Raw genomic sequence first — 16,222 nt, forward strand, 5'->3', positions numbered from 1 at the left:
AACTAAAAGTAGCTAACAAAACAGCCAGGCTACTAACTTCTGATGCTGTCTTTGTAATTGAAAAATATCTGCTACCGCAATAAATCTATTAGTCCCTTCCCCATTAGTATGTGGGTGGTAAAAGAATTTCTACAGCCTACAAATCTCTATTAGCAAGATTTGTAGTTTCTTGGCACTCAGCAGCCTATAACCTTCTGACTTTGCTTCATTATTTTCTATTCAATGGATGTTGTTTTCCCCAAGTAATTCTATTCACTATTTCTCTCTCTTTCACTCTCTCTGTCCTCAGTATGAAGTAGATCTCTTTTCATGTTTCCCAGGCTGTTAGTAGATGAGTTTTTTTTTTTTTTTTTTAGGTAAGCTCATTGAGCACAAGTGTCTTTCTTGGGTGTCACCCATGGGAGAACTATCATGTTAAGTGACGTGCTTAGTCACCCACCAGTCAAATGGAGGCTGTGAGACTCAAACCCTAGACAACAAAAAGCAGCCAATTAACAGCTCATGCCTTTAATCCTCTTCATTAACTTCTCAGATTTAAATACAGCCCTTCATTGTGGAACTTTCTTCCTACAGAATTAAGGCAAGCATATTTATGGACTAATATCCTTTGAATATCGGATATTAAACTGTTTAACATTGCGATCCACTTATTGGTATCATGGTCATTGGCTCTTTTATAGCTAACAGCTTATTTATTACTAATAAATACTTTCGTATAATATTTATTTTGCACTTTTCTGAGATTGGAGACCTGACAAATCATGTTGTTTGATGCTGCCAGATTTAAGTGTTTTTATCTAGGCATATACTGATAAATAAACACTTTATTTCCTTCAAGAACAGTCCCATGATATGACAATTAACCCAGATAACAAACAAGCAAATACATTCAATACTTAATATAATTTTACTGGGCAAGTTGCGCAGACAGATCTATTCACTTCATCTAAAATACAGCTGAATTATAATAATTGTCATTGAAAAAAATACACTTAAAACACAGTTTTAAAATATCAAAATGCTTTGCTGAAAAAGAAATGCATACCCATCTCAACATGCAGTTTCTTTCTCTTAAGCACACTACTTTTTATTTCCTTTTCAAAAGATCCCAAACATAAGATGTTTTACCAATTAAAAACTCCTACTTGATTTACTAGTACCTTTTAAATATGGTAGCTAAGTAAGCAAAAAGATCAAGTAAATTAATAATATTATACAATTGTAAGGATATTTTATAATGCTTTTAGCTTCTAAGAACAGAAAAGATTACTTCAAATATTTTCTTTCATTCCAATAATACTCCTATTTTAATTTCAGCATAGGTAGTTTAAAGAATCATGAACAAATCCACTTAGCAGAGTATGATAGTACTCTGGGTCAACAATCTAATTTTAGATTCACAGGCTGAGTACTGGCCCACAGCCAAAAGGAACAAAATCATTATTCAAATTAGGAGGGGGTGTTACACTGTTATGCTACTTATTTTAATTTTCCTTCACTTCAACACAAATATGTTTATTACTAAATTAGATTCATTAATATTACATGAAAATCTCTCTCCAGTCATAATTTATTAATGGTTTTATCAAACGTACTTACAGTTTCTCCCCTCACTAGTGAACAGCTGTTAAGTGCACTAGGTTGAAAGATTAATGTAAGATTTCACAAATTACTTACCTATGCTAACAACAACTTTGAAGATGTGATCAATGCAAAAATGTATCAAAAGAAGAAAAATGTTGACTCCAACAAGGCATATGCAGAGTGTGACAGAAATCCACTCTTGTAGTCGTTTTCCTGCAGAAGACAAAAAAAAAAAGATAAGAACAGAGTTTAAAAGTTGGCCATGATTCATGAAAAACAAAAAAAAGAGGCTATTGGAATATTACTACTGTATGAAATGCAGCCTTGAAATCATGAAGAGCAGAGTATAAACAAAGGCAGTTATTCACAGACATTATTTTTGCTGCACTGTGGCAGTTGCACCTGTTTATATAAGCTTTTATCACATGCCTAACAATAACTTGTACATTTCTCACTATTATTCATCCCGATAATGCATATAAAACAACATACTATGTTGTATATCTCATTAAATGTATCCACTGATCTGGCTGTACTCCTTACCTCTTAAAAAGTATCTGCTGTATAGTAGCATGCTGTGTGCTTATAACTGCATTCTGAATAGTTTCAGCAATCCTTTTTAAAAATGTCAAGCGACACTTCATTTTTGAGTCGTCTTCATTATTTTTTTTTACATTCCAGTACTGAGTCACATGTCGGATGCTATTTCTCCTTTGTCCTAATGTTTAAATAATTATTTGTTCGGTAGTATTTTATTAACTAGGAGGGGGTATGCAGTGTACTTTCTTCTCCTTCTTCAGAACAATCAGTCATTCATATTGTTATAACTCTCCTCCTATAGCTGTCCTTGGACGTTTTCAAAAATAGACCACTTTCTCCTCTACATGTTTTCTTTTATCAGTGTTCTACCTAGCTTAATACTCTAGCCAAGACCAAGTAATTCAGATAAAATCAATAGCCCTGCCCTAGTTTACGAAAATCTTTTACAGGGTCCTAAATCCCCAGTGATGTTTCCTTCTAGCAAAACATGACTACTTCCCAATGCACCACATCCCTTGAGGTTTTCTGCATAGTTTTGTTCAAAAAGAATCAGTTAAAATGTTTTTGTACCGTAAATTTCCACAACAGTCTGCAAAGGAAGACTACTAAATCAACTCTGCCTAAATAAATCACTGTCATCTCATTTAATGTAACTTTTCCATGGGAATCCACTTACTTGCTTATCCACAAATGTGTCAATACATTAAATAAAACCCTGAAATTTTCATAATTTGTAAAATTGTGTATGTCTGTTGTTTACAAATAAAAATAACTGGACCATCTTCTTTTCTCCTCCTCACTTATCTGACTAGGAACCTGAATCAGATGCCTTTTACCTGCATATCTAGCACGTATCACAATAGTCACTAGCAAAACATCCTCCTCTTACTCCCACAGGTATTATCTAAACTTATAAAAATCCTTGGCTTTAAAGCTAAGGCTTTGATTTTTCTAACATTATTATTATTATGGTTCAGTGGAGAATTCCTTGTTCTCTAATGTTTCAGACGGAAATGAAAGGTTTTTCAATAAGTTTTTCAAGACAGGATTTAGGTGTAAATGCATTATGTTTCTTGACATTTTTTTTGGAAAACAGTTAATGTCACTTGTTTCAGATAATGAATTGCTGGTAAGATATGATGTCTTTTTTGGTAGGATGCTTTGCTGTACAGAAAATCTAGTTTGAGAAACAACTTTAAGAAAACTGGGAAATACAAAAGCTTGGGAAAAAAAACTGCTACAGATGGTCTCCAGCCATACATGTATTGCAGCCTCTTCTCTGCTTGAGATAACATTAAAATAAGGGCACACAAGGCACATGAACATTACACTGACCCAAGATATACTGTGTTCTATTTCAATGTTCTGCAGCCTTTCCCACCTCACAGACCCTAAGGGTCTATCCTTCAAATAATCAAAATCCATCACTGCTGAAAGCATTTTATAGAGCTAGTAGTTTCGGTTATAACTGGAATTCCTTTCTAATAACTCTCTTCTTTTTTAATTTCTCCAAATTGTTGAATTTCTAATACCCCTGATGGGAATGGAACCCATTCCTAAGTCAAAGAATGATTAAAGTTCATGAAATGATTATTGTTTCAGTCTTTGATATCTCCCAGAAGTGTTCTTCACAGCACTCACATTGTGCCCAGTAATGACTACTTCTGCAATTCATACGAAGTTACATTTTATTTATTTATTTGCAGTTTGTTAACAGAGAAAGTCCATTGGGCTGAAATGAGACATTTTTCAATGGAGGCCTGGGGAAAGAAGCTCCAAGTACAGATATAAACAGCAAATATCAACAGAGTTAATACATACATTATTAGATACCAAAATCAAAGAAGAAGTAATATAAAAAAGTTAAACAATGCAAAAATTCATCAATAATGCAAAAATTAATTCAAAGTTGACACAGGTGTTATACAATAAAAGTGACCAGAAGGCTGATGTTAAGTGGAACTTATGGAAGAAGGATGAAGGAGAATTGAAGGGAAATGGTGGACGTAGAGGGAGTTAGTAGCCTGAAGCTATGAGGGGGTGAGAGCAGGAGCACTCCCAGGTAGAAGAGAGGTATGAATGGAGCAGGGTCTTGAAAGTAGAGAGGTTCTGGGTAGTTCGGATATGGGGGAAAGTGAGTTTCATTTTAGTGTGAGGGAGAATGACAACAGAAGTTGCCCAGGAGTACGGAGGGGTTTGTACACTTCTAGGACATTCAGATTGTTGGATTTGAGTGATCGGTCAGGAAGGTGCATAGTAAAGATGGAGGAGAGAGAGGGGCATTGAGATGGCTTAAAGATGAGTTTTTGAGCAGTGCAGAGTTGAATGTAGGTGAGATAGCTGGGGAGTTCCAGACAGTTTAAGGTGTGTAGGGTGTCACAGTGGTGAGATGAGGATTTGGAGCTGGTGGTGAACTTAGAGATTTTATTATAGCATGATGCCAGTTTGGTCTTAAAGGTTGCTTATAAGTTGATAAGAAGAGGGGCTCCATACACGAGGGAGGGTAGCAGGTAGATGGTAGACAGGGTAAGCTTTGTTGAGAGGGTAAAATAGCGATGGTGATGATATAGCATTCCGAGTTTCTGATGACTTTTCTTAATGGTAGTTTGAAGGTGAATGTCAAATTTTAATTGATCATTGATAAGGACACCTACAAGATTAGTATGAGGGACTATTTTGATGGAAGTTGAGTTTTAGCTTACTATGGAGGAGGAGTTATTGTCTATTTTGGTATTTTTGGAAGGGGTAAAGATCATGATCTTGGTTTTGGAAGCATTGAGGGCAAGATGATTATTTAGCATCCATGTCTCAGTACTGTTGAAGGCAGCCTGAGTTGGGTGTAAAAGTTCAGGGAGAGATTTGGCAGTGCAGATGATGGTTGAGTCATCTGCATATTGAACAAGTTTAGCATTTGGGATACAAAGATGAAAGTTATTAATGAAGATGTTAAAAATAAGTGGACCCAGGACAGAACCTTGGGGAATGCCTGTCAGAGTGTCACGATAGGATGAGGTACAGTTTTTCCACTTGTTGGCTTGTTGTCTATTTCACAGGTAACTGGAAAACCAGCTGATGGATGAGGAGGAAAGGTTGAGATGAAAGAGTCTGGACAGGAGAAGACTATGGGAGATGGTGCTGAAGGCCTTGGATAGGCCTAGGAGCAGGGTAGAAACAAGGTTGCCTGATTCACAAGTACTGTTGATGTTGTCAAAGAAGGATAGAAGGGCTGTGCTGATACTGTGACCAGATCTGAATCCATGTTGTTTTGAGTTCAGTAGATGGTTGTCTAAAAGGTAGGGTAAGAATAGCAGGTGAATAGACTTTCAGAATTTTAGAGATGGGGACAGAATGGCTATGGGATGGAAATTGGAGATGTCGGTATTATTGCCCCCTTTGTGTAAGAGAATAAAGGCTTTTTTCCAGAGGAAGGGTACATAGGACTCCTGTATGGAACAATTGATTAGGATACAGATGCAGAGGCTATGCTATCTGCAGCTAACTTGAGGAAGTTAGAAGGTAGGTTGTCTGGTGCACTGGAACATGGCTTCAACTTTTGGAGGATTTTTTATGGTTTTAACAGGGATGGGTTTAAGGGTGAAGAGAGTGGGGTCAGTCGGATTGGAGGGAGAAGTGGATGAGTTCTTGGAGGTTGGAATGGAGGTGGCTACTGAGCTGTTAGGAAAGGAAGTGGTGAGTTTGGCTATTCAGTCTATAAAGAAGGAGTTAAATTTGATGGCTATGATGTGATCTGAAGAGCTAGGGTTTGGACAAAGATTTTCTTTTTTGTCAGGAGTTAGGAGAGTAGAGATACAACTCCATAATTTCTTAGGGTTGGATTTGTAATTGCTCAGAAGCTTGGAGTAGTAGGATTTGTGACCAAAAGTGATTTGTTTTTTAACTCTATTCTGAAGCTGTTTGTAGTCAGTTAGGAAGTTAGGTGTTTTGTATTTTTGGTATAGTTTCCAGGATCTCGGATATGCATGAGGGATATAGTTTCTTTGGAAAGCCAAGGGGCTGTTTTAGATTTTACTCTCTTAGTTCTGGGAGGAGCAAGGCTGTTTAGCAGGTTAATGAAGGAAGTATTAAAGTAGGTAATGGCATGGTCAAGATGTAGAGTTTTCAGAGGGTTCCAATTCATCAGTTTTAAGCAGTCAGAAAGGTTTGGGGGCTGAAGTTAGTGAGGGTATGGGTTGTGATATAGTTATGCTGTAGGTGTAGGGTGGAAAGTGAACGATAAGCAAAGGCAGGAAGATGGTCACCAAGGGAGTCATGTAAGGTGCCGCTATTTGAGATATTGTTAGGGTGGGGGACCAATATCCAGTCCAGGAGACTACCGGAAGAGTTATCTTTATTAGGTATAGTTGTAGAGGTAATTAACTGGATGACGTTGAAGAGGTTTAGGTTAAGAGAAATTGTACATGACTGAATAGAGGTCCAGTTGATGTTGATGTACATGAGTACATGTATTGGTAACATATCTAAATACGACTGTAGTTTCTTTTTTATAAGACCCATTGCTCCTACTTCTACTGTTGGAACTGTCTGGATCTCCCACATTGCTCATTTCTGTCTGCAAATCTTGATAATTTATGATTTTGTGTCTCTCTGTACACAAGACACTGTCACTAGGTGTAGCAATTTCAATGATTAATGCTACTTTTGTCTTCTTTTCATGGACCACTATATCTGGCTTTCTCGCATCTGTCTTTTGAACTGTTGGTAATGGGTGATCCCATGTGATGTAGACTTCATCATTTTTATGATGTTTTGTGGCTCATGTTTCCAGTGTTTTTCAGCCACTTCAGTACCATAATGTTTGCACAGTCTGCAGTGCAACAGTATTGCCACATTATTACGCCTTTCAGTATAAAGTCCTTCTGCCATTAATATATCACAACCAAAAACAAGGTGTGCGACTTGTTTCCAATTCTGTTTTACAAAACCTACTTTTGTGTGTTTCTCCCACATGTTCAATGGACTTTGCAAACCAACATGTATGTAAGCCCACTATCTTGGGCCTCGATATTAACCTTTTAACTTTTGGTTTGAATTCACCTCTCCTTAACCATTCCTGTGTTCAATCCTGATTAACATGAGGTTCTTTCAGGAGTTATGTATACTTGCAACTATATTTATGCATTTTCCAAATTTCTTGCCTTCTCATCTGATCATTCACCTTATATTCTTTCTTTTGTTTTTTGACACATTCAGTTGCTGCCTGATTTTTATCTACTTCTGGTTTGATTTCCATTCCTGCTTGATGCTGATATACTTCTGCTAGACTAAGAAGGGAAGTCATGTTAGATATATTCTCCTCATGTTTCAAAACTACTATGTTTGGGTCTTGTGAGGTCAGCAGATATGTATACCGTCCCATGATTGCAGATCTATACATGTAATCAATTATCAAGGAGGCCCATACCTCCTTCAGAATGGGAAATATATAATCTTGGTATGCACTGATTTTTATAAATCACTTCATGAGCATGAAGCATCCTTCTTGTTTTCCTGTCTAATATATTCAACACATTTTGGGGCCAATCAATCAATCCAAAACTGTAAAGGACAGGAAGAGCAAATTGGTTTATAGCTTGAATTTTGTTCCTAGATGTTAACGCTGTTTTCAAGATTAATTTAAGTCTTCTAAAATATTCCTTACTAAATTTTATTAGCATTTGTTCATGTTTTATTGTTGATCCTAATATTTATACACTCCCTCTTGCTCAAGTTCTTTTATATTCCATTTTTGTCCCAAACTGATGTTTTCTTGGTGCTTCAGCTTTCCTGCTTTAAAGGTTGTTTTTGCACATTTGTCAAGACCAAATGACATTCTATCACCTGAAAAAGTTTTGACTACTTGTAGTTGTGCTTTCAGTTCTTCATCTGAGAAGCTCAACAAAGAGAAGATGAGAAGTCTTTATGATGTGTTGCTTTCTGGGAGCCAAGTTATAGCCATGACCTAATGGGTTAAGGGTAAGGCAAAAGATCAATGGTGACAGAGTCACCCTGTAATATCCCCATTTGGATTTTATCCCTGGAATAATAATTTGCCCTTTGTCATGGCTTACCTGCAAAATAGTTTGCCATTGTTTCATGGTTGCTGTGATGTAGTTTATCAGTGGAGGGTGCATCTTAAAATGTTAAGCACCCTTTTATCCATGAATGTGGTATACTGTCAAATACTTTTTGCAGTCAATCCATACCACACTTAGATTCTTCGCCTTTTTACAGCTCTCCACTCTGACTTTAACAACAAAATTTCCTTTGTTCCATATGACTTTCTTTTATTGCCTTTTGCTCTATTGCCATAATTGAGTTTTCTTCTAAATGACTATAAACTCTGTCAGCATCAGTTACCGTGTATCATTTATATGTCTCCTATAACTCTCCTATTTGACAACAGCAACAGTGGCCTATGAGGCAGATCTGATTAGGGTGGGACTGTATTTGTTTTTCACCATTTTTTTGCTAGCACTCCAAACAAATATGACTTATTCCAATTATAATCCACACCTTTGTATAATGGCTCGTTTTAGGAATATATATATATATATATATATATATATATATATATATATATATATATATATATATATACATGTAGAGTGCACTGAGCCAATTTAAGCTCAAAGGTGCCATCTCTATACATAACTATATGACTCCAGCTTTCCTGGTGCCATTTTCTGTAATACTAGCACTGTCACAGTAAAGCTTCATCCCACAACAAACTATTACTCCTAACCACCCTATTACAACTTTTTTTGCTCCCTCTCCATCACTTCATACTTTCTGGTCTCTTACCCAAGTGCTTCCATCCATTGCTGAGTCTACCAGCCCCTACTTTTTACATCTCCCACAGTAACACTGAATCTGGGCTGGGGATGGCATAGAACCTAAAGGCATCAGTGGGGGGGGGGTCAGTTCCCCTACACCCATTTGGAAGACCATCCGAGGGCCACTTCCCTTTTAGTGGACCACATTTCCCTTCAGGTAGTGTCAAGAAGAGTGTCCCACTGTCCCACCCCCCACCCCCACATTACGGGCATGTCAAATCACTTCTTGACATTTCATCAGCTACCAAAGCTGCTAATGAAACCCAGGTCAACTGTGTTGTATTCAGAGCTTTATCCCTCTATGCCAACTGAGCAACTCCTATGAATTATAATGTTGACATAATCCTTATTATTGCCTTAGCATCACAGCAGGTAGCTTACAACAATACTCCAAAGTGCAAGCAAGTCAGCTCCCTTGAAGCCTTTCAACCACATTTTATTTTGCTTAATGAATTAACCCTTTGCATAAAGTTTGCACCTTCTCATGTGATATGAATTAAGTAATTATCTTTCAATGTAATACAAAATAAGCTTGTATTCTTTCTTACTATATTACAGTCTCTCTCTCCCTTGCTGATCATGGTTGCAGAAGGGATTCAAACAAGGGTGCATGGACTCCCAAGACACACACTTTTCTATTTCAATGAAACCTAGCCTCCTGAACTCTTAAAACTCATCTGCCCCATTTTGTGATTAAATAAAATAGTAAAAAGTAGCTTCTAAATGGAAAAGAATTAAAGTACATATGGAATGTAACTTTTAAAAGTTGAACAGCTAATAGTGTTGACAGCAAAGACCTGTACTTAAACATTTCTGCCTTTTCTCCTACCCTCTGATCCTGTCTCAAATAGCTCCTGGTAACTTGCTGGTTTGCCAAACTGGTCTTCAAGATCTTGATAACTCTATGATCTTAATGGATTGAGCATTTAGCCTGCATGATTCCAAACCTGCCATTTGTATTTGAAGGCAAAATGTATTTTTACATTTGTTAAGCAAGGTAGTCCAACTGGGCCCAGAGAAGCCTTTTTCAGCAGAGACCAGAGGAGAAAAGCTCCAGGAAAGTAATTAGTAAAAATAAGAAAAAAAAAATAACAAGTGAAGTTGTAAGATACAAAATCAGAGAAGCAGGAATATACAATAGGAACAAGGCAAAACTACAGTATTTTGAGAATGCAGTAGCAATATGTTTTGGTTAGTATCAAGTCATATACAAGGAAATATAGCAATACCTTAAAATAACAAATATTTTCTAATATGTGAAATACAATTCAGAGTAACATCATCACATAATATGTCAAAGATGTATTAAATAGCATACATATTAACTGCAGAGAGAGTAATATGTGTAGACAGTTTAGATAGGAAATACCAGACAGATGTTAATTGAGAGAAGAAGAAAAATTAATTAGGTTATTTCCTGACAAGTACAGATCCATGAATGTTGGAAATGTATTTTTAGTTGCTTTTTAAATTTGCCGCTTTTGGTAGTGGAGCGAAGGGCAATGGAAGTTTGTTCCATTAGTATGCAACTGAATGGCTGTAAAGTATTTTTCCAATATTTTTGTTTGGATTGGTCACCTGAAGGTTTTGTTGTGTGCTTCTGAGGTCACGATTGGGTGTGTAGGGTGTAAGTATGGATGTAAGGGCAGGGTAGGAGTTGGGGCTATTCAGGGTAGCATGTACAATTTGTAGTTGTGATATTTAAAGCATGTGGGGGAGCTCAGGCCATCTTAAGCTTTCCAGGGATATACAATGATGGGATTTGTGGCTATTACTGGCTGTGAATCTGGCTATCTTGTTATAGGTGGTTTCAAGATTTTGGAGGTTAGCAAGTATAGGAGCAGCATATAGCAGGGATGGTAGAATAAATGTTTGAGCTAGTATAGGTCTAGATTTGTTAGGTATATATTTGTTGTTGCAGCACAGAAGACCTAGTTTTTGACTGGACATTTTGATCCAGTTTAAGATATGTAGGTTGAATTTTAATTGGTCGCAATTTGGTGTTTGAGTCGGTGCTGATAATTGTATTATCTAAGGATGAGATGATAAAGTTTTCTTTAGCTGGATTGAGGTTTTTTAGAAGGAAAATGAGACGCTTGGTCTTTTTGGGGTTGAGAAGCAGATTGTTTTCATTTAGCCATTGTTCTACTAGGTGCAGAGACTGTTGAGTGACAGTGTGGAGATGTTGCATATTGTTGGAGGTGTTAATAATTGTGGAATCATCTATGTACTGTATTAAGAGTGAGCACTAGACATGTGGAGGTTATTTGAAAATATATTAAAAAGTAGGGGGCCTAGGATAGAGCCCTGGGGAACCTCGGTCTTAACAAGATAGAAAGGGGCGAAGGATGTTTGCCATCTGATAGACTGATATCTTTCTGAAAGTTAGCTGTTAAACCAGGAGGGAGTGGAAGTACAGAGCTGTAGGTTGGAATGTTTATTTAGAAGGATGAGATGGTAAACAGTATCAAATGGTTTGGATAGGTTGAGGAATAGAGCTCATACAAGTTTATTATTATCTCTGGCTTGGGCAATGTTGTGTGTTAAAGAAAGGTGAGCAGTGGTAGTACTGTGCAAGGGTAGGAAACTGCATAGTGTTGGTGTAATTAGATTTGCCTGCTAGAAGTCAATTAGTATTTGTCTATGCATACATTTTTTCAGTATCTTGGATAAGGGGGTAATATGGCAATAGGCTTGTAATTTGAGGGTTCTGTAGAATTTCCTCCCTTGTGGAGGGGTATTATGAAGATTTTTTCCCAGATATCTGGTACTGTATTTTCTTGGATGGATCTCTTGATAAGTATAGATGCAGGGTACGCTATGGATCTGGCTGCATGTTTGAGAAATAATGGAGGGAGTTTGTCGGCTGAATGGGAAAAGGGTCTGAGTTTGTTAAGAAGTGACCTGATGAAGTTGCTATGGGTGCTAGGGCGAACAAAGGAAGAGATTAGGTGGGAGGTGAAGTATTAATATCGAGAGTGTCGGGTTTAGTATGCTTTTCTATTGTTTTGATGAAAAAGTTTTTAAGTAGAGTTGCAATTTCACTAGAAGGTTTGTTAGGGAAGTTGTTTGGTGAGGAGGGGTTCCCTGGATATAGTAATTTGTATACCGAGTGTTGGAATGTGGTTTGCTCATAGATTTTTAATAGAAATTTTTTATTGTCCAGTAGGACCTGTTTTTTTTGTTTGGTTGCAAAGCTGTTTATATAAGTTCAGGTGCAAACTTGAGTTTTTATTTTTTTTTCCATACTATCCAGGTACGGTCTCTGTTGTTTATAAGGGATCGAGTTGCCTGGTTTAGCCATGGTGCATAATTACATTTTAGCCTAATTTTTCTATTAGGAACTAGGGTGTTAAGTGTTTCTAGGAATATTTTGCTGAAGCTTTGGACAGCCTCATCAAGGGGTAATGTGTGTAGGAATGTCCAGTTTACAGTGGATAATAATCTGTTTAGGGTGACAGGGTTGTAGCTTTTAACGTTACGAGACTCTTTATATTGGTGGCTCTTGTTAAGAATGGGAGAGTGTCTTACTATTGAGGTAGGGAGCCTTTGGGCATTAACTCACAATCAGTTGCAATGCAGTGGAGTTGTAAAACCAACTCTTAACTATAGGACTGCAGTTTTAACATAACTTGTCTTAAATATCTTTATGACATAGGGAAATATTGCCAGCCCAGCTCTCTGGAATTTTGTAAATAATTCTATGTAATTTGTGAATATTGATATGATTTATACAGAACTGTATGTTATGTACTCAGCTAAGATGTATCCACAGTGCATCCTGCTCGAACATACAGAGCTAACTTGCAAAACTTCAAGAAAATAAGTTGAAATTAGACTGCTTTATGATTGTGTTATAAAAGTTTCAATGCAGTAAGGAGACAGGCTGTCTAGAACTAGGGTGCCTTCTGCATTGTTTTGCAAGTGTTTTATTGTTGTATGTCTTCTAGCATTTGCAATCAACTGAAGGCTATGTATTTTCACAGAGAGATGTTAAATGTTGGACACTGAAGGGTTTAGCTTGGGAACTGAAAGTCAGGTGACAAAAAGTGATGTCATCCAAGCTAACCTAGCAGTAATATTGGTTATTAATTTACAAATTCTCTCAGAGAGAGACTGGGCATTCTGCATTTTGTCTTGGACCTAGCAATAACATCCACTCATGATCACCACCTGCAATTGCCTTGCTAATAGTAAGTAACTAGGGTACAGTAATGTCTTTTAGATATAGTTAGGCAGATAGTAAAGATTAGTTTAGATGTTTTCCGTATTTATTTTGAGACTGTCCTGCTATGCTGTTTTAAAATATTTCCTATGATTTTTGAACTATGAAGTAACTGTTTTTGTGTACTAAGTATTGTCTTGTTCTTTTATTATTTATCATTAAATATATTTAAACCTTTTACTTGTGGCTGGTTTGTTTAGAGATATTTGAGCTCTTGGAATACTTGCATATGTTTGGTGACACGGTACAGGCCACTCCTAAATAGCCTTGTATGTCTTGGTCAGACTACCATCTGCATCATAGTTACATTACACAGTAGTATTGGACATCCTTTGTGAGGGCCTTAGAAGCTGATAAGTAAGAGTTGGTGGCAGTGGATTATACCTTATAGTCTGGGCAGAAGGGGGCATAGCTAGTAAACCTGTGCCATCCTTCCTCAGGTGTATGTGTGTTTTGTATATAAATCAAATCTCAAAGTGTGTGTGTGTGTGTGTGTGTGTGTGTGTGTGTGTGTGTGTGTGTGTGTGTGTGTGTGTGTGTGTGTGTGTGTGTCAGCTACCTGGGCAGGGACACTAAGCACAGGCTGGACAGAGAGGGTGCTGGAGGTCTTGGCTTGGTCCCTCAGCTGAGATCTTAACCCTATAGCTGTGCCAATGGGAAGTCTTATTGGGAATCTGGAGAAAGAGGGAGAAACCAGCCCCAGACTGACTTTGATCTCTGTGTGCTCTTAAGGGAAATTGCACTTTACTGTGTGTGTACTTGTCATCCTCCCAGTGTGTATGTCCCCTAGCTGTTGCCAGTGGTGAGGACTAAGGCTCCTTGATTACTGGGCTAGTGCAGGGGCATCACAATCCTATTAAAGCTAATTTGCTGAAAAAGTGTCCCAAGTTACCAACATACTAGCATTCTACTCAATTTGAACTGTCACTCTACTTCACACTTTACGTTCCCTAAATACCACACTCTGTAGACATTCCTGGATAGTCTAGATTATCGCTATCTCATCAGATAATCTCGCTAGTTATTCCTCACCTGCCACTATTTAATTCTCTTAGCTTGTCCCTCACTACCTTCTTCTGTGGCATTCCCTTTCTTGTACTTCTTTTTACAGTTTACTATTGAATACTCAAAGTCACTGCTGTCAACTGGCATGTGGTCAAAAGGCAGTTTTCCAATGGGCAGAATGCTGACTCAAAATACATCAACTAGACTACAGTGAATGGGTAGTGTAGCTCAAGTATCTGAGCTTGGCATTGTGCACCAAAATCATGGTTCAGTAAGGAACAGGGAATTAGCCCATTTCCTCTCTGTAGTGCGATCTCTGAGCTGATATGTATAATTTACTGGGGGCGTGGGGAGTGCAGGAGGGATTGATCCCCTGCAAAATAGTAAAATACACGTACCATTGAATGTCACTGCATGTTAAGGTTTACAGTGTGGATGACTGAAGTCATCTCCTGCTATGATGAACACATCAAACTATAGATGTCGTATACATTTTCGACTTAGCCACAATTTCGCTGTTCTGGATTCAAGATTTTGGGTCAACCTGGTGACCGGTCAACCTATGGAGTTTCAAGGTTTCAACAGTAAACCTGTTTTCACACACATTTTCACAGTAAAGACCCTGCACTACCCTCATCATTACACAGCATACCTGCACTCCATTCAACTACCATATTCATGCACATAACCTACTATCCCATACATTATTTATTTACTTGTTTGTTTTACATGTGCTGAATGGTTAAATAAAATGGTCCAAAGATCCTTCCACACTTTTAGACCAGTAGCTGCACATACAAGAGCTAAAGGTAGAGATGTATCAGTATATCCCAATAGCAAGTATACATCTAGGGTGGTCAAACAGGATGACGTGCTGGAGTTCCTCCATGTGCAGATCACCATAAACAAAATCCCATACCATATACTAGCCAGCTACAGGTCAACTTCCATGTCCCAAAAAGCTCACAATACATACTTGGGCCTACTAGAGACATCAACCTAACACCCTATTCATGGGAGATTTTAATTACCACTGTAGAGATTGGGAATCCTACATGGCCTCAAATCTACAGAAACAGAGATTTCTGGACTTTGTAAATACAAAGAACCTTGACCAAATGGTGAATATGTCCTCTAGAAGCTCCAACATATTGGACCTCATGCTCACAAATACAGGAGAACACTGCACCCTGCCCACCCCCAATGTCTCTTCCTCACTGGTAAGGTCTGACGATAAAGCTGTCTCCTCCTAACTCAAAATCAACTCAATAATCCCATTGTCAAAATTCAATGCACCTCCTAACTCTGAGAACACACCAGAGCATGCTGAATTGCTCTCAGGAACTCTGTACATCCATGCAAATGGCTGCATAGAGGCTGCTGTACCTATCAGAAGTAAGCCCAGAACTAGCCCCAGAAACAAACAGCCCGGGTCCCTATCAGTTCATCAAGAAATCAGTTGATCGAATGGCATTTTCAGTGTAATTACATCAAACATGACGTTCGTTGAATTGTTCATACTGAGATCGCAGTACAGTGAGGATCGGGAAATTTGCCATTTGCCCACTGTAGTGTGATCTTGGAGTTTGTCTATATCATTAGCAGAGGGTGGGGAATTCGATGTATGGCATTTTCAATGAAATGCTATTCACTGAAGTGATAGTTCGATGAAGTGATATAGACCCTACTAGCCCTGGAGGTATCCCAAATTAAAACCGATATACAAAAAAAAAGGAAAAAACAAAACATGGCAAAAATCAAGAAGGGGTAATTCCCATAAAGATAAACACTCTCTCCTCAAAGTCAACAGGCAACTAAGAGGGGTAATTAGGTCAAGCAAAGCCAACCATGAGGTTAAGATATCCTCCCAGGTAAAAGATAACTATAATGACTTCTACAGCTATGTCAGAAACCTTAAAGGCAGCACACAACAATGTGCTAAACTGGTGGTTAATGGTGCCACATTCACTGAGCCTGACAATAATGCAAATCTGTTAGCATAAAAATTCAGTTCCAGATTTATACCCCTCTCACC

At 37.8% G+C, this 16,222-nt stretch overlaps 1 protein-coding gene across 1 annotated transcript in view; it reads right to left on the reverse strand.

Moving 5' to 3' along the window:
• Window positions 1-16,222, reverse strand: part of LOC122810378 (plasmanylethanolamine desaturase-like) — a 1,738,026-nt gene that overhangs the window by 1,280,299 nt on the left and 441,505 nt on the right. Inside the window, exon 2 of the mRNA XM_044081968.1 lies at window positions 1,678-1,797. Within this exon, the coding sequence (XP_043937903.1) occupies window positions 1,678-1,797 (120 nt within the window). The remainder of the gene's footprint in view (window positions 1-1,677; window positions 1,798-16,222) is intronic.

This window comes from Protopterus annectens, chromosome 8.part1 (genome assembly GCF_019279795.1).
Source record: "Protopterus annectens isolate FY-2018-M chromosome 8.part1, PAN1.0, whole genome shotgun sequence".
NCBI classification, from domain to species: Eukaryota; Metazoa; Chordata; order Ceratodontiformes; family Protopteridae; genus Protopterus; species Protopterus annectens.